The following is an 18,425-nucleotide window of genomic DNA, read 5'->3' as shown; positions in this document are numbered from 1 at the left end:
GAAAGACAGACACCTGCAGACCAGCTTCACCACTTGTGAAGCGACTCCCCTGCAGGTGGGGAGCCGGGGGCTCGAACCGGGATCCTTACGCAGATCCCTGTGCTTTGCGGCACGTGCGCTTAAACTGCTGCGCCACCGCCCGACTCCCAGTTCTATTTTCTTTTACCACCAAGTTTATGGTTATCGTTGGAGCTCATTGCCTTCACACAGCCACAGGCTCCCCCCGCCCCTTTGTTCTGGTGGAGGGTTAGAGAGGAGAGAAACACAACTGCATCACTGCTCATGACGTTTCTTGGCTGCTTCAGTCCAGATCCTTGTGTAATGGTTATGTGTGCTATCTACTACACAAGCCATTACCCAGCCCTGGCAATTTCATTTATGAAGTCCAATTCTCTCCACCCCTCTCTATGGCCAACAACCCCAGAAGGCAGTTGTGTTGCTGTTCCCAAGGGACAAGGAAAGTCAGTCACTGCTAATAGGGTAGCTTTCTCCCAAGAGCCCCCTCTGCTAGCTCCCAGCCCTAAGTCTAGTGAAGGCTGAGTGGCCAATTTTGAGATTGGCCCAACAGGACTGGGGGCAGAGATGGACTCACAGAGCTGCCAAGTCCTTGCCCCACCAGCGCATGTCTTTACTAATGAGAGAATGAGCCAGAGTACCTCTGGTACATGTGATGGCCAGAGAGTGAACTCAGGACCGCATGCTTGAGAATTCAGCACTTTATGCACTCTGGGCCATTTTCTGGTAAATGCCTAGGCACTTTTGTTTTCCATCTTCTTCCGGCTAGAGACAACCATCTCTGTCCCCCAAACAATTAGAGAGAGGAAGGGTCACAATTATCCATGGAGAGAGAAAAGGAAGCCTAGCATAAAAGATTTAATGTGGGGCAGGGGGGCTAGCGTGATGGTTATACACAAAGACTTTCATGCCCGGCACCACTGTAGGCCAGAACTGAATTACGGTCTGGTAATTAATGAATGCACGTGTAAGGTCACAGACCCATAGTGGTTCTGTGCCAGGGACAGTTGTCTGGAGCCAAGAAACAGCCTAGTAGGACCTTCTCCCCTCAGGAAGCCAGCCAAGACCAGCTCTGGTCCTCTCCACCTGTCCTCCTATTGGTGCAGGCAGGTTCTGTTGTTTCCTAAGGGATCCAGAGGGGGCTCAAACTACAGCACAGAAGACCCAAAAAGTGGAGAGGAAGAAGGAGCCCCCAGTGCCCTGTCTCCTAGCAGATCCTCCCTGACCTTTCTTCTGCCAGCCCCAGGCTGTTCCAGTGCTGGCACCTTTTATGCCATGAGGTCAGCTTCTGAAGCTTCCTGGGCTGCTCCTCCACTCCGTGGGTGTAAAGCAGAACAGTGATGCCAAACACGGCCACCTCCAGGTAGGAACCAGACCAGTGGGATCCAAAGGTAGCAGGCTGGCCTCAGAGAACTGATGTCACTGAGCTCATGGTCCACAGGGACTGAGCTGAAACCACAGAAATTTTAGACCAGAGTGTGTTCAAGGACACCCCCCCCCCGCCACACGTGCACGTGCGCGTGCGCGCGCGCACACACATGCACATGCACGTGTGCCCCCAAATGACAGGGAGGGGAAGAGGCTACAGCACCTGGTGCGTCAGAGTCACTAAATATGCTTATTTCTCATTTATTTTTAAAATATATTTAAACAGCAGCAATCACTTCCAAAATGCAAAAAAAAAAATTACAGTTTTTAGAATAAAATTATCATGTTTATAATGCGAGTCAGAAAGAATTGAAGGTACAGCTGAGAATTAAATCACATAGCACTGGGAGTGGTTGGAGAAACCAAAGCTCACTAGTTTGGGGGTCAAGATGACAAGAAGTTACAACCTGTGAAGTCCCCACCCCAAATCATAATCCCCAGCTCCCCACTGACGAAGCCAAGTGTCCTCTGTTAAGAGAAGGAGAAGCGGCAGAGAGGTGGCCCTCTGTGGGGAACCCCAAGCCCAGTCCCCCCACCTGCCAGGGACCTGCTAATCGACCTCCTCCATGTTGCTGTAGGTGGGGGCTGGGCGGTCCACAGGGGGGGCGAAGCGTTCAGGGGCTGTCCGCGTGGGGGCCACCTCGGGAGCCTGGCCAGGGCCTAGTCCCTGCAACAGAATATGAGGACAGGGGTTGGGGGCTGCCCAGTTTGCTGCCTGGCATCCCGGGGGTGCTGACTCAGAGTCCTGGCACCCAAGGGAGGGCCCCTAGGCAAGCGCAGATAGCGGCGTTGAGACAGAGAGACGAGATCGGGCCTGAACAGTCTCGCTTTATTAACACTTTAAATACAAGAAGGTGCTTGGGCAGGGCTAAGCACCAGGCCATGGGTCAGAGCAGCAGGACAAATGGACAAGACAGCTGGATGGACAACCACCCTAAGATCCTCTGCCCTGTAGGGCCCCAGTCCCCACCCTGTCTCCCAAGATGTACAGACTACGGCCCAGAGTTGATTCCCACCAGAGGCAGGCATGGCCTGGTGGGCAGGCAGGTAGGACAGCTCATGGCAGCTGCCTGCAGGCGAGCTCATCTCCAGCGACTCTGGGACACCAGAGGATAGAACACGTTGAGCACGAGGGCCACCAAAGCTGCCACCGTGCCCAGAACAAAGTACCGGAGGCAGCCCTCGTCTGGTGTGGTAGAGCCACGTGGTGGGGGGCCCACCCAGTCTTGGGGCCCCCAGGGACCAAGGGGCCCAGGCCCCTCAGGTACTGGCTCCTCCTCAGCCTCCAGCTCCTGCCAAATCCGGGAAGCCTATGGTGTGTGGAAACGGCTATCAGCACCCAGGGAAGATGAGGGGACCAGTGTCCCCAAGACCTTTGGCCATGACAGTCCCACCCAAGGGGACTGACTGGTAATGACTTTATATCCCAGGTCAGGCAGCAAAGAGGTGAGCAGCAGTAACCAAGCGGGCCACTCGCAGGGTTCTCTCGCTGAGAGCACCAGAGTAGTAGCACTTTGGCCTCTCCTCAAGTTGCAGAGAGGGAACAAGAGGTAGAGGGGAGAGGTTAGCTGGTCAGTTTTTGAGCCTAAGCCTCCCACAGAAGGGACTGGCTCGTGGATGACAGAGCTGCCAACCCTAAAATAATCTCTCGGTTCCCATCAGATTCTGATGTCTCTTCTCCAAGGATCTCTCTGAATCCGCACTGAGAAGGCTCAGGGTAGGGAGAACAAGAAGGCCAGCCACGAAAAAGCTGTGGTTGTACCTATCAACCTGCCTATGGGTCCCCAGGTCAGTGAAACAGAAGACCAAGAAGAGAGCAGAGACAGACACTCACCTGAGGATTACAGCCACCTTGGGCTATGGCCAACCAAACCAGGACACAGGGATAATGACAGGTGGGGGTCTGTGGTTTGGCGTGTGGAGAGCATGCAGAGGAATGCTGGGAGAATGGCTGTCAGGCATGATCTCTTCACCCCGCTGTGCTTACGTTTGCAGCAGCCATTGGGTCTCGGGCCAAGTGAAAATTGCACCAGCAAGCTGATGCGTACGACTGCGTGAGCACCCCTGGGACACAGGGGTCCTGCTGCCTAAGACTCTGGCATAAGGGAACTAGCTCTGTCCACAACTCCTGCGCACACTAAGGCTCCAGGGTCCGGTCACCAGAAGAGAGGAAGTTTTGCCCGGCCTCTTCGTCTCTGTGAGAGGGGCCCACTCACTTGCAGACCCCTCCCCCATGCCTCACCTGGCTTGCAGCAGCCTCAGCTGCAGGGCCTAGGTCTGGGTGATGGTCAGAGTGACCCGCCCGGGGAGGCCTCTCCACGGGAGAGTTCCGCCGGCGGTAGAAGAGTACATAGGCATAGCGCGTCACCACCTGGCTCTCGTCTACTGTCGTCACCGTGCTGTCGTCAAACAAGCGCCAGCCTAGAGCAAGGTGGGGAAGAGTGTGAACATCGTCGCCGTCGCCACCCCACCGCCTATCTTGCCGGCTGCGTGCCCTCACCCACGTCACTGCGCTGGCTGCTGCGGTCACTGGGCAGGCGCGCACAGGCGGTGTAGTGGCCGCCGATCATGCCTCCGTAGTGATTGATGACGGCATACAAGTCGTAGCTGGGTAGCTGCTCTTCCTTCTGACCAATGCAGAACTTGCTCAGGTCCAGGTTCCTATTGTCCCAGCCAGAGAAAAATGAGACAGTCACCAGATGGCCAGGATGCCTCGCCGAAGGTCACCAGGGGCCCTCACTCACCGAACAGGGAAGTCCACCAAGTCGTTGATCTTGTCACGCCAGATGAAGCTCCGAAAGGAGAAGCGTTTGAGCTGTACGATGAGGACGTTTGGTAGGCGCCACAGCAGCAGCTGTTTGGAGGCCTCGCGATGTTGCTTGCACTGCGGGCAGTACCTGAGAGCGAGTGGTACGAGAGGCAAGGTCACAACAGTCTCCGCTCCACCCTGCCCCTCCCTCGAGCTGCCTGCTAACTTGTCCTCACCAGGCCTCCTCGGGTGCCAGCACCTCAGGCCGCGTGAAGAGGTTGAGGCACTGGTCCAGGGTGAAGTGGCCAGCACGGGCGGCCTCACCAGCGGAGCCTGGATCCTCGGCACACTCCAGCTCCTTGGAGGCTACCAACACAAACTCCTGCAGGCGCTCGTTATTCCGCCAGACTAGAGCTAGGCTGCAGTCGTCACCTAGCTCCAGGGGAGTATCACCTGCAAATGGGGAGGGAGGGAGTGAGGTGACTGTGGTGAGCAGGCGAGCAGGCGATCCGGCCTGACCCAGGGTCCCCACTCGCTGCCTCACACCTCTGTCTTCCAGCCGCTGCTCTCGGCTAGATGCATCGATCTTATAGATGAAGAACTGGGATGTGTGGGCGTTCAGAGCTTCACTTGGGTGCTGATACCCTGGCACAGCAGCTGGATGAGAACAGGATAATCAGAGTTCCCCCACCTGCCAAGTGTTCCCCAAAGGTTGGGTGGTGGTGCACCTGGTGGAGCGCACACAGTACAGTGCACAAAGGCCCAGGTTCAAGCCCCCTGGTCCCCACCTACAGGGAGAAAGCTTCATGAGTGGTGAGCAGGGCTGCAGGTCTTTCTGCCTCTCTCCCTCCCCCTCCCTTTCACTTTCTTACTGTCCTATAAAATAAATTTAAAGGAATAAAAAAAGGTTTCCCCACCTGCACCCCAGATCTCAAAGTTTTTCCACCAGTTTCTTTGTTGCTGTTGTTAACAGAAGTGAAAGGCTAGGCTCACTTTTTTTCCCCCCTCCAGGGTTATTGCTGGGGCTTGGTGCCATACCCGCTCCCCACCCCCCCATTTTAATGGATAGGACTGAGAGAGGATAGTAAGAGAGGAAGACACCTACAGATCTGCTTTATTGCTTGGGAAGCATCCCCCCTGCAGATGGGGAGCCGGGGACTTGAACCCAGATCCTTGTGCTTCGGAGTATGTGTGCTTAATCAGGTACGCCACTTCCCAGCCCCTAGACTCACTTTTCCATCATCGATAATCACCTGTTTTGTCATCTTTTCTTTTATTCTGGCACTAGGATCTTGCCCATAAGCAATTTCACCACCCACAGGCCAACTTATTCAAACAGGAAGAGAGAGACACCACAGCACCAGAAGTTCCATGTGGTGCCCTGTGGGGCTCAAACCTGGGTCACACACATAAGTCACATGCACACAGCTTACGGGTGATCTGCTCCTCTGCCTCTTTGCTATCAACTGGCGCCACAAATTCAAGCCGAGGTCTCTTTCTACCACCGCTTCCTTCTTTCTCCCTCTCTTTTTTTTTTTAATTTTTTTTTATTGTTGATGTCATCCTTGTTGGACAGGACAGAGAGAAACGGAGAGAGGAGGGGAAGACAGGGGGAGAGAAAGACAGACACCTGCAGACCTGCTTCACCGCTTGTGAAGCAACCACCCTGCAGGTGGGGAGCCGGGGGCTCGAACCCGGATCCTTGTGCCAGTCCTTGCGCTTTGTGCCATGTGCACTTACCCTACTGAGCTGCCGCCCGACTCCCCCTCCCTCCCTTTCTTTCTGGTTATGGTGAAGTAGCAGGCTGAACCTGAAAGGTATGCTGCACAGCCACACGCTGTCTCCTCCACCCATACATACACTGACCTGCTTTCCTGGTCCTGCCAGCCTCTTACCTTCAGGCCGGGACATCCTCTCACCAGCAGGCAAGGAGCTGACGTCAACGGGCCCACTGGCCAGCACCTCAGAAGAAACTCCACTGGTACTGGGCACAGGGCACCGATCAAGGGTTGTCCACACTCGTGGAGCTGCTGTGTCCCCCTCAGCCACAGGGGTCACCAACTGGAGCTCAGGGGGTTGAATGGGGTCCCTCTCACTGTCCCCAGCCTCCAAGGAGCTAGTGGAGAGTAGTGTGGTGCTGCCAGAGCCCTGGGACTCCAATGTCACTCGGCCAGGCTGGAAAGGGGGCTGAAATACACTCACAGAGTACCTGGCAACAGGCACAAAGGCACGTGAGAAACTGACCAGCCTGTCCAGCAGCCTGCCCACCAATCACCTCATTGCCCTACTCCCAACCGCTGGGCACTCACCGGGCATAACCTTCTAACAGTTGAGCAAGACGGGAGTAAGTGAGTCGTGAGGCAGGTACACTGACCAGGAAGGGGTAGCCAATATTCTCAGGGCGGCAGAGACCCTTGTGGTCAGGCCAGTGAGTTTTCTGGCAGAGCCTGGAGGGGAGAGAGAAGAACCAGGTCTTTGGGGCTGGTGTTGCACCTGGTTGAGTGCATGACCGGGGATCAAGCCCCTGCCCCATCTGTAGGTGGGGCAGCTTCATGAGTGGTGAAGCAGGGCTGTAGTTCCCTCCTCTCCCTATCTCCTCCTTCCCTATAAATGTGTCTCTATCCAAAACAAAGTAAACTATCTTAAGAAAAACAAACAAATGGAGTCGGGCGGTAGCGCAGCGGGTTAAGCGCAGGTGAAGCAAAGCGCAAGGACCAGCTTAAGGATCCCGGTTCGGGCCCCCGGCTCCCCACCTGAAGGGGAGGAGTTGCTTCACAGGCGGCGAAGCAGGTCTGCAGGTGTCTGTCTTTCTCTCCCCCTCTCTGTCTTCCCCTCCTCTCTCCATTTCTCTCTGTCCTATCCAACAATGATGACACCAATAACAACAACTACAACAATAAAAAAAAAGAAAAAGAAAAACCATACCATCTCTTATGACTCTACATTAGGTACTAGCCTCAGGCCCAGGAAACTGGGTAGGACAGACCTGCACCCACCCCACCCCACCCCCGGTAGAAAAGGGTGACAGGGAGGGGAAAGGAGGGTGGGGAGACCACAGGGTCCTCACTGGTTACAGTAGCCGACACGGTAGCACCGAGTACAACGCTTCAGCTTCTCATCCTCTGACTGCTGCTTCCGCTGGCAGGCTGCACACTTGGAGATGGGGATGCTGGGTACCTGGGGTCGCTGGGAGTGGAGTGGTTATCGGGCTTAGCAAAATCAGGCCAGGTAGGGATGGCGCCCTCCAACCAGGACCTTGTACTATTCATCTGGCCCCCACTCACCTGCTGTACCTCTAGCACCACCACCCGCTCCTTCGCCAATTCTGGGGATAGCAGCTCAAAGCAGAGGAGCACGTCAGATGGGGACACGGTGTCCAGTGAGTGGGATGGCAAAAACACACGATGGAAGCGATTCTTAATCACCTGGGGAAGACAACACACAGGTTCTCACACAGAATGAAGAGGTGAATCCCTTCTCTGGCCCAAAAGAAGCATATGCCCCTGCTGGCACCAGCCTTGGCCCCCAGTGGAATGCAAAGCCTGATTTCTCAGACAGCCTGAAAGACTAGGAGAGAGACTGTTACAACCACACTAGCTTTCCATACAAGGGTAGGTTCTACACTGCTGTCAACTACTTGGGAGTCCTCTTGAGACTACCAGGGTATCATGGAGGGAAAGGCCTCATTTGAAGAGGCTCCTCCATACCTGACCCCCACCCCCACCCCCCCTAAGGAAAAGGGTGTCAACAGGCTGGGGGCCAGGAGCTTTTGGGTAAAAGCAACACACAAATCTGGAATAGAGAGACCAGCAGAAAGGAGGAAGAACCGCAACTGGTGGAAGGATTGCAATTCAAATTCCTTGTCTGAAAAGAGTCATTGGATGCCAGGAGGACAGGGAGGCAGTAAAGCCTTTTCTTTTCTCCAGCACTGAGACCTTGTACAGAGAGGATCTGACTAAACTTTAGCACCTAGGTTGCACAGCCCAAGTGCTTTTTAAAATTTTTTAAATTATTTATTTATTCTCTTATTACTCTTGTTTTATTGTTGTAGTTATTGTTGTCGTCGTCAGACAGGACAGAGAGGAATGGAGAGAGGAGGGGAAGACAGAGGGGGAGAGAAAGACAGACACATGCAGACCTGCTTCACCGCCTGTGAGGTGACTCCCCTGCAGGTGGGGAGCCGGGGGCTCGAACCGGGATCCTTAAGCTGGTTCTTGTGCCCTGTGCCCCCTGGGCTTAACCCACTGCGCTACCACCCGACTCCCAATTTTTTTTAATATTTATTTTCACTTTTGTTCTTGTTTTTTATTGTTGTAGTTATTATTGTGGTTATTGATGCCGCTGTTGTTGGATAGGACAGAGAGAAATGGAGAGAGGAGGGGAAGACAGAGAGGGGGAGAGAAAGATAGACACCGGCAGACCTGCTTCACTGCCTGTGAAGTGACTCCCCTGCAGGGGGGGAGCCAGGGGCTCGAACCAGGATCCTTATGCCGGTCCTTGCGCTTCGCGCCCAAGTGCTTTTTTAAGAAAATTAAGATCGATACTTAATCTTTTCCTAAAGATTTATGTTACTTATTAAGCACATGAGAGTGTTTCACACAAGGCAGAGAGAAGCCAGAACATCACTCTGGTTCATGATTCTGGGGACTGAAACTCGGACCTAAGGCATGGAGTCTGGCGCTCTACCAGTCGAGCTGCTTCTCCTGGACAGCCGAATGCCTAGTCTTTTTTTTTTTTTTAATTTATTTTTAAAAGAGTTTTTTTTATTAATATTTCTTTATTTATTCCCTTTTGTTGCCCTTGTTGTTTTATTGCTGTAGTTATTACTGATGTAGTCATTATTGGACAGAACAAAGAGAAATGGAGAGAGGAGGGGAAGACAGAGTGGAGGTAGAAAGATAGACACCTGCAGACCTGCTTCACCGCCTGTGAAGCGAACTCCCTGCAGGTGGGGAGCCGGGGGCTCGAACCGGGATCCAGATGCCGGTCCTTGTGCTTTGCACCACGTGCACTTATCCCGATGCTCTACCACCCGACTCCCCGAATGCCTAGTCTTAACCGCACCTCAACCAACAGCAGACTATCTGCTTTTGTGCAGTTAACTTGCGCATTCATAGGTATATGTTGACAACTGCTCGTTACTTAGAACTGTCAGGGACACACGCTCTCGCGAGTAGAACTACCGTGGGGAGGACAGGCACACCTCAGTGAGACGCAGGTTCTCAGGCTTCACGTGAACACTCTGAGAGAGGGAGTCCAGCACCTCACTTGCACTGGAATTCTCCTTGCTGATGCTCACCAGGAACTGTGGGGACAAGGGGAGAGGTCATGGGGCAGCGGGCCTGGACCCTCTGGGGTAGTCCAGGAGTAGAGGCCTTGCTCCTCACCTTAACAGGCTTGCTGTGGGGTTCCCGGGCAAAATAGAAGATGGGGAGAACCTTCTGCTTCTGTGGCAAGGGCACCGGCAGGTAGAGGAATGGGTCAAAAGTGATGGAGACCTGTGGAAGAAGGGGGAGCAGGAAGTGGTCACACAGGGGTGGGGAGGGAGCAAGATGCTCAAACCAGGGGCGAGGGGAAATGCATGATGGCTATATCAATAAGACTTTCATATCTGGCACTCCAAAGTCCCAGGTTCAATCCACCACCAGAAGCCAGAGTGCTCCAGTGATAAAAATAAGAACAAGGGAGTCGGGCGGTGGCGCAGCGGGTTAAGCGCATGTGGCGCAAATCGCCAGGACCTGCGTAAGGATCCCGGTTCGAGCCCCCGGCTCCCCACCTGCAGGGGAGTCGCTTCACAAGCGGTGAAGCAGGTCTGCAGGTGCCTGTCTTTTTCTCCTCCTCTCTGTCTACCCCCCTCTCCATTTCTCTCTGTCCTATCCAACAACAACGACATTAATAACCACAACAATGTTAAACAACAAGGGCAACAAAAAGGAAAATAAATAAATAAATAAATATAAGAACTAAATAAATCTCATGCCTGAAGAACTCAACCCAAGCTCTCAGATGACACCCATTTAAAAACAGGAGGCTGGGGTGCGGTCTGGGAGGTGGCCCAGTGATAAAGCTTTGGACTCTCAAGCATGAGGTCCTGAGTTCGATTCCCGGCAGCACATGTGCCAGAGTGATGTCTGGCTCTTTCTCTCTCCTCCTATCTTTCTCATAAATAAATAAAATCTTAAACAAACAAACAAACAAACAAAAAAACAGGAGGCTGCGGAGGCAGCACAATGGCTACATAAAAAGACTTTCAAGGGAGTCGGGCGGTAGTGCAGCGGGTTAAGCGCAGGTGGTACAAAGCGCAAGGACCGGCTTAAGGATCCCAGTGCCAGCACCCGGCTCCCCACCTGCAGGGGAGTCGCTTCACAGGCGGTGAAGCGCAGGTCTGCAGGTGTTTATCTTTCTCTGCCCGTCTTCCCCTCCTCTCTCCATTTCTCTCTGTCCTATCCAACGACAATGACATAAGTAACAACAACAATAACTATAACAAGAAAAACAAGGGCAACAAAAAGGAATAAATATTAAAAAAAAAAAATTTCATGAGGCTCTGAGGTCGCAGAGGTCTCTGAGGTCTTCAATTCCTAGTATCATCACGAGCCAGAGCTGAGCAGTACTCTGGTCTCTCTTTCACCGTGTGTATCTTTCTCTAGATCTCTCATAAAAACATTAATAAGAGCCAGGAGGTGGTTAAGCAATCACATCACAGTGCACAAGGACCCAGGTTCAAGCCTTTGGTCCCCACCTTCAGGGGGACAGCTTCACAAGTGGTAAAGCAGGGCTACAGGTGTCTCTCCGTCTCTCTAGCTGCTCCTCCCCTCTCAGTTCCTGCCTCTATCCAGTAATAGAATATATATTTAAAAATAAATATTTTTAAAGGGGGGGGTAATGGCACATTCAGTAGAGTGCACATTACAATGAGTAAGGACCTGGGTTCAAGCCCCTGGTCCCTACCTACAGTGATACACCTAATAGAAAGCAACGTTGTAGCTCTCTTTCTCACTGTCACCAGAGTTATTGCTGGGGCTCGGTGCCACCGAATCCACAGCTCCAGGTGGCTTTTTTCCCCCCTTTCTAATTGTATTAGATAGGACAGAGAGAAATTGAGAGAGGATGGAGAGATAAGACACCTGTAGACCTGCTTCACCACTTGTGAAGCAGACTCCTTGCAGATGGGGAGCAGGGGCTCCAACCTGGGTCCTTGCACTAGGTAATGTGTGCACTTAACCAGGTGCTGGTATCACTGCCCAGCCTCCAGTAGGTACCTACCCCCCTTTTCTCTCAGTTTCTGTCTCTATCCAAAAAATAAATAAGAAAATATATATTGAAAACAAACAAGCACCACTGGGTGGGTGACTTGGGAGGTGGCACAGTGAATAAAATGCCTGCCTGACTCTCAAGCATGAAGGACTGAGTTTGGCACAGCATATACCAAAGTGAAGCTACAGTTCTCATTAACTATATAAACAAACAAGAAGTCCAGAGAGGACAAGAGAGAAAGGATAGTGCTTCTGCAAAAGACTTTCCTGCCTGAGACTGAGGTCTAGATCCAATCTCCAGCATTACCATAAGCCAGAGTTGATTAGAGCTCTGGCACAGTACATAAACAAAACAAAAAGGGGCCAGGAAGTGGCACACCAGGTTAAGTGCACGTTGTACGAAGTGCAAGGACCTTTGTAAGGATACCAGTTCAAGCACCCAGTTCGCCACCTGCAGGGCGAAGGCTAGCTTCAGGAGTGGTGAAGCAGGGCTGCAGGTGTCTCTCTGTCTCTCTTCCTCTCTATCTCCCCCTTGCTTCTCAAAAAAAAAAAAAAAAAAGGCCTCCAGGAGCAGTGGACATGTAGTGCCCAGTGATAACCCTGAAAGGAAAAATAAAAATAACCACACCCTCACCCCAAAAGATTCCCTCACATACACGCTGAAGACACCCCCAAAGACACTGGGGGGGTGGGCGGGCAGGGTGGCACAGAGAGAGCAGTGAGCAGTTCCTATTTCTGGCATTGGAGACCCGACCAGAGGAGCTCTCAGCCTAGCCACTTCACCACTTTACACCCTGTTGTCTTCACAGCCCATCTTACCACCTTGCAGCTTGAGCCTAACTAGAACTTTTACCTCAGCTAGGAAGACTACCTAGCCTGACCTCTGCAGCTCCAACTGGAGCTCAAAAGCCCTCCCCCTCAGCTTCCGTGCCCAACCCTTTCCCTGCAGCATGAGCCTTTGACCCCAATCGGACTGGGCCAGCGAGGCCAATTAAGGGCTCTAGGGCAGTCTGTCATACCTTGGCACACACAGGGCACACCAGCTTTGACTTGTACTGGCCCTGAAATAGGTCTACGATGAAAGAGTCATTCCTCATCTTGTGTCTTTGCCATGCTTCCTCGGCCACCACCTGAGGGAGGAAGGGGCGAGTATCCAGACCTCCAGAAATGGAATGTGCAGAGCACACGCACACCGCTCCCCCAAGCCTAACCTCATCGGGCCGCCCATCCGAGTCCACAGTCTCTGTGTAGGGCTTATTCTGGATGCGATTCAGGTCCTCATGCAGCCCATCCAGCAGGAAAGCCATGAACTCCTGGGCATCGTGCTGTGCATAGCCCGTGAACTGGCTGGCCTTGCTCGCTACAATGGCCTAAGGGCAGGGTTCAGGATGTGAGCAGAGAGCCACAGCGCCCACTGTGGACCAACTGGTTGGCCCTCCCCACCTTCTCCAAATACAGAGCACCTTCAACTTAGAAGGCTGGAAGGCATGATGAGTACCCTTCCACAGAGCCCGGAGCAACACAGCGAAGCCAATGGCCAGACGTCCCCCAGTCCCCAGTGGGTTGTTGTAGTTGATCTCAGCTTCAAAGGAGCGGTCTAAGGACAGAAGATGGACTAGAGGCTTAAGCGGCAAGAGGCAGGCAGCCCCTCTGCCCACGGTCCCAGAGTGCAAGCCCTGTTCTCACCATGGAAGAAATCCCGGAGCTCCCGAGTGTTAGACAGAGACTGAATGACGCTATTCATAAAGCAGGTGTTGCCTAGATTGACAAGGCCGGTGAAGCCAGGCAGGCACACCTTCTTCTCCTCTTCCTCCTCTTCCTCCACACTGTCTCCGCTCACAGGGCTGTGGGGCATTGGAGGCACCATACACGTGGGCTTGGGCTGTGGGAACAAAGGGGGAGGGCGATGAAAAAGTAACCAGGAGCTTCTCCAGCCTCTTTCCTTGGCCCTTCTCGCCTCAGGATTCTCACCGAGGCCAGGTGTGGCTCTGGTTTGGGGGCCACGTGCTCCAAGGGAGTCCGGGCGGCTACGCCATCCAGCCCTGTGTCCTCAGGTCGAGCCTTGGGTTTCTCCTTCTCCAAAGCACGGGCTTCCTCCTGGCCTGTCAGGGGGAGGGGAGCACCTCCTGGTGGTGCTGAATCCAAAGGGGTTGGACCTGTCGGCACAGCAACCTTTGCACCACCCACTGCACCTTAAAAAGGGGGAACGAGAGGGCTGGTGGTTAGCAGCACGTGGCGGGGCGGGGGGGGGGGGGGGGAGTCGCACACGCTAGGTAATGAAGGGAGCTCGTGTGCAGACCTCGTGCAGCTGGGGCCTCCAGGCCCCCCCAGCGCTGACTCTGCCGTTTACGGAGGCAAATATCAATGCGAGAGGACGTGAAGCAAAAGGTGCACTGCTCTGGCTCAATCAGGTTCCTGCAGAAAAAGGATGACCTCAGGAACTCAGGCAGCACAGAGGTCAGGCTGGAGGAGCCAGGGCTCTGAACATGGGTGGAGGTGGGACGCGGAAATAGCAGTGGGGCTGGGCACCACCCACCTGAGCTTCACCTGCCAGCGAAAGACGGTATTGGGTCCACAACCCGGGTGCAGCCTCAGGAAGTTCCCGTCCCTGCAGAGGCAGAGCAGGAGGAGAAGCGAAGCATGAGGTGGCGTTCTGGCAGCACCCGACTTGCCCCGTCGCCTGCCCACTCACCTGGTCTGGAAAATAAGCATGAAGTCCTGCTCCCGGAAGAGCACTCGAGAGGCTTCCCTGCAGATCTCCTTCACGTACACGTGCACCACCACCGAGTCTGGTCCCTTCTCGTAGGAATCGTTCTTCACAAAGGCGAGGTTCACCACAGATTCGGGCGCTATGTTGAGACCGCAGCTGAGCACTACCCGGAGCAGCTGGTTTACCGTGAGTCTGTTCCCCGCCCACCCACCTTATAACCCAGCCTAGGGCTCTGCCTGGCCACCCCTGGCCCCACCTTTACCATCCACCAAGCGTGCGGCATCTGCCGCTCCTGCCATCTCCTCTTTGGACCGGTCGCCTTTCTCAGAATCTCTGCTGCGGGCCGAGACTGGAGAGACTGGGTCATTCCTGGGGGATACCTTCTCTCCGGCCAAAAGTACTAGGTTCTCCTCTGAACCCAGAAGGCAGGTCTGGGGGCTTAGTGGCGGTACCTGGAGCTGTTCCTCAGCCTCAGCCTATTCAAGGCAAGATTGTGGGCACAATCAGCTCCGAGTCTAGCAGGCAGTCACCCCACTAGATCCCACGCCCCATCTCCCAACTACCAAATAGGCACCCCGCTCTCACCTGAGTGACTGGCTCTGCCAAGAAAGGGGGGGCATCGCCCCGAGGTCCAGGGCCATCTCTGGACCCTTCCCCCTCTGGCCCTCTGCGGAGATGAACAGCCCTCTTGGCGCTGGGCCCTGCCTGGGTCCCAGGGCCAGCCCCTGAGCCTACCTCACCACGGCCCTGGGCCCGTTTCTGGTTCCGGGCCTCCTGCTTAGTCCGTCGGGGTTCCGAGCCCGGCTCCAGAGAAACAGGAGATAGCTCCTGCCCATTCTCCTGGCACCGTTGCCCTGGCACCAACTCCTGGGTCCCTAGAGGTTTCTTCTGCCAAAGATACAAGCCGTCAGCCCCTGCCAACTACATCAAGTCTCCCTAACCCAGCCTGCTCTGGGACTTACCAGGAGAGAGGGCCAAGTGAGCAGAGGCACCTTCTTAGGCAGCGTCAGCTGCAGAAGGCCACCTTTGCGAGCCTGCACTTTAGTGCAAGAACTTTCTATCTCGGCATAAAAGACACCGCCCCACTCTTGACCACCTGGAAACAAAGCGGAGGCAATGAGTTAGAGAAGGAAACAGCAGAGGATTCAAATACCCCGCCAGGCCGGGAGCAGATGGACACACCTGGAAGTCGAACCACACAGTCTGTGTCTGTGAAAGCAGCAGCCACCTCCTCCAGCTGCAGGGGACCCACTCCCACGCGCAGCTTGACAGTCACCTCGTCTGCACTCTGCCTCCAATCCAGCAACAGTTCTGTACGGAGAGGACCAAAGAGACCCTGGGGCTCTCCGCGAACTCTTGCAGGGGATAAGCAAGCAGCAGAGGCCCAGACTTAATGGGACTGCCCTGAAAGGGACTGTCCCACCCCCAGCACTCGAGGACCCAACAGCTCCAGTCATTGCTCACCCTCTTTGGTTTGCTCCTCGCGAGTGGCTGCTGCACCTGATAACCAAAAAAAGAAAAAGAAGAACAAATGGGTGGGGCCGGGTGGTGGCCCACCTGGTTGAGCACACATGTTACACGGCACAAGGACCAGAGTTCAAGCCCCTGGTCTCCACCTGCAGGGGGAAAGCTTCACAAATGGTAAAGCAATGCTACAGATGTCTGTCTCCCCCTCTCTCTCTCTCTTTCACCCCCTTCCCTCTCGATTTCTGGCTGTCTCTATCCAATAAGTGAAGATAATAAAAATAAATAAATAAAATACATACGCACAGACGTGATGATGAAAAGACAAACCCTGAGACCACATGACCCCACCCAGCACTTAAGCTTCAAAACGGAGGCTCTACCCTGTTGGTATGCATGAGACCCCTTCTGTTTCATTTGGTTTAAATCCCCCCTGCTTAACACTATTCTATTTACATAACCACTGTTAACAAGTTCCACCTTCCCTCCAGGGCATTGGTGGTTCAGTGATAGGATTCTCACCTGCTCCGCCCCCTCCTTGTCACACTCTGATTTTCACCAGTCACTTTTCTCTCCACCCTCTCTATGTCACATCCTGTTTCCACCCTACTTGGCAAGTATATATAAAGACAGCATTGTGAGTTTTAGGGTACTTGAGTTTAGCTTAGCTCGTCTTAGATTGTGCTGCGTCCTGCATGAATAAAGAGATACTGCCTACAGCTCAAACATGAGTCCCTGGTCATCTGTTACCCGCCCGTGAAGCCAGCCTGGCGAAAACAACATAACCCGTCGAAAACAACACTACCCAGCCTGCCACAAGTTCTTCTCTCAGGATCACAGGACAGTGAGAACGAACTACATCCTAATCTACACGCTCGGCAAAGAGGACAAAGTCACCAGCACTGACGGCGCTGCAATCACCTCTCCGGGGATCGCCATCCTTGCTCTCCTGATTTGCTCGGTCCTTCTGTTTCTTTTTACTGGTGGTCTCCTCAAGTCCTGGAGGCCCCCTCCTCGGGCCTGTGGCACTGGCCCCACCAGACATCTTGAGCCGCTTGGTCGACAGCCAGAGTGCCCCCGGGTCGGCAACGGCGTCTGGGTCAGGGCTACGACGCTTTCTTCCTGGCCCAGCTATCTTGGCAACTCTTGGAGGCCAAGCACTCTAGCGAGGAACCGATGGCCTGAAAAGAAGGGGGCAGGAGTCACGGACAAGGCCGCCGGGTGGTTTGAGCCTCAGTCGCGTTCAGGCTTCAGCAACCCACCCGCAACACTCTTAATCCCCTAAAGCCGAATCTCGCCACCCCCTGGGGCATCTCCCTGGATACTCTGGTGCTATTCTGAAGCACAAGCAAACCCGGCGAACAGTGGTGCGTCCTGGCCGCCTCCTAAATGCCTGTCACTCAAAACCATAAAGATGAAAGCCTGGCGGAGGGAGAAGGGACGAGGCCAAGGCAGCCGCCAGTCAGGAGAGGCGCCTCCACAGGCACTTTCCCTTCGCTCTCGCCGGCTGCTTAGTCACCGCCCGGCGAGTAGGAGGCGGCGGCGGCGGCGGCGGCGGCGGAGAAGCAGGAGGCCCGTGAGGCCCGGCTCGGCTGACAGCACGCCCCGCCCCGCCCCGGAACTGCCAAATTCCTCTCTTCCAGCTGCAGCCTACGGCGTCATGGTTATGCAGAAAGGCTGTCACTCCTGAGGCTCCCGGGTCTCCGGTTCGATCCCACCCCCCCCATCGGCCAGAACCGAGCAGCGCTCGGGTTAAAAATACAATGTGGAGAGCCCAGCGGAGAAGGGGCTGCGCCAGCTCGCTGGCGAGGGCGCTCACAGGTCCGCTTCCACCGACAGTCACCCGGCCCGGGGCCAAGGCGGGGCGGGCAGCCGCGCCACCTCGCCCCTGAGGTAGAGGGAGACCTTGCGTCCGAGGCCCCACAAAGCCATCGCCCGATTCTGGCCGGCTTTCACACTCAAAACGAAATTCTCCACACTGAGGCGCCGGCAGGCCCCGACAGCCGGGCACATCGGGTCTAGGCGGCTTCCCGGCTCTGGGGGGTGGGGGCCGGGGGACCCCGCGGAGGGTCGGAGGCGGTGCGGATGGCCGGGCCGGGCCGTTCCGTTCAGTGACGACACCGGCCCGTCCCCAGGCCTCGCAGAAGGTCGCGCCCCCGCCCCACGTCGCCCCGGAACGCCAAGGCGGGAGGGGGGCGACCTGGAGACCCGGCACGGCCCGGGCGGGGCGCGGGGTGGGGGGTCACCCACACAGATCGGGGCCCCGGCAGGGCGGACACCCGCCTCCAGCCCCGCCGCCGCCTCCGCCATGAAACCGGCCTCCATGGAGACGGAAGGCCGTTTGGGCACCTGCTGCAAGGGGCCCCGCCGGCATCGGCGCGCCAGGCACGGCGCGGGGCGCGGGGCGCGGGGGATCGGGGCCGCACGGCCGTGACCTTGAAGAGACTGATCCGGGCCCGCGGCCTTCCCGCTCCGGCCCGGCAGGCTGGTCGTGGCCCGACCCACTCACCGAGCTAGGCCGCCGCCGCCAGCCCTCTGCGGGCCCTGGCAACCCGCTCCCGGTTCCGGTTCCGGCGTCAGCTCGGTTCCGGTTCCGGCGCGCCCCTCCCCCCGTCCCGGCGCCACCGCCGCCGCCTCAGCCGCCGCCTCAGCCGCTTGTTTTGTTTCGACTTCAGGTTACGGCCGCGGGGGCTGAGCGACCAACGGGTGACGCACTTCCGGCGGGCGCGCAGCTGGGGGCAGCTCCGGGGCGGGGCCACAGAGGAGGCGGGGCTCTCGGCGCCACGCCCCTTCCGCATCGCCC

General features: G+C 55.5%; 1 protein-coding gene across 16 annotated transcripts; it reads right to left on the bottom strand.

Annotated features, from left to right (window-relative positions):
- Positions 1-1,628: 1,628 nt before the first annotated feature.
- On the bottom strand, positions 1,629-18,307 carry USP19 (ubiquitin specific peptidase 19). 16 transcript variants are annotated; one of them, XM_060204664.1, is made up of 27 exons: positions 18,132-18,306; positions 16,544-16,803; positions 15,623-15,658; positions 15,341-15,469; positions 15,121-15,254; positions 14,744-15,046; positions 14,415-14,634; positions 14,141-14,297; positions 13,985-14,056; positions 13,748-13,863; positions 13,420-13,634; positions 13,135-13,330; positions 12,912-13,045; positions 12,660-12,818; positions 12,468-12,578; positions 9,580-9,690; positions 9,396-9,497; positions 7,477-7,617; positions 7,260-7,378; positions 6,502-6,639; positions 6,088-6,401; positions 4,739-4,849; positions 4,429-4,645; positions 4,188-4,340; positions 3,944-4,104; positions 3,686-3,864; positions 1,629-2,110 (listed from the first exon to the last, which is right to left on the bottom strand). In XM_060204664.1, exons 2-27 carry the CDS (start codon positions 16,665-16,667, stop codon positions 1,994-1,996), a joined length of 3,969 nt encoding a protein of 1,322 aa, XP_060060647.1. In that variant the 5' UTR covers positions 16,668-16,803; positions 18,132-18,306; the 3' UTR covers positions 1,629-1,993. The 16 variants fall into 16 exon arrangements, with proteins under 16 accessions (XP_060060647.1, XP_060060645.1, XP_060060650.1 ...); XM_060204662.1 differs by having other exon boundaries at positions 13,420-13,640; positions 14,744-15,043; XM_060204667.1 differs by having other exon boundaries at positions 14,421-14,634; positions 14,744-15,043.
- Positions 18,308-18,425: the final 118 nt, after the last annotated feature.

This window comes from Erinaceus europaeus, chromosome 12 (assembly GCF_950295315.1).
Source record: "Erinaceus europaeus chromosome 12, mEriEur2.1, whole genome shotgun sequence".
NCBI lineage: Eukaryota > Metazoa > Chordata > Mammalia > Eulipotyphla > Erinaceidae > Erinaceus > Erinaceus europaeus.
The sequence above is the reverse complement of the archived record's forward strand: the minus strand, read 5'-3'. Positions and strand labels throughout refer to the sequence as shown.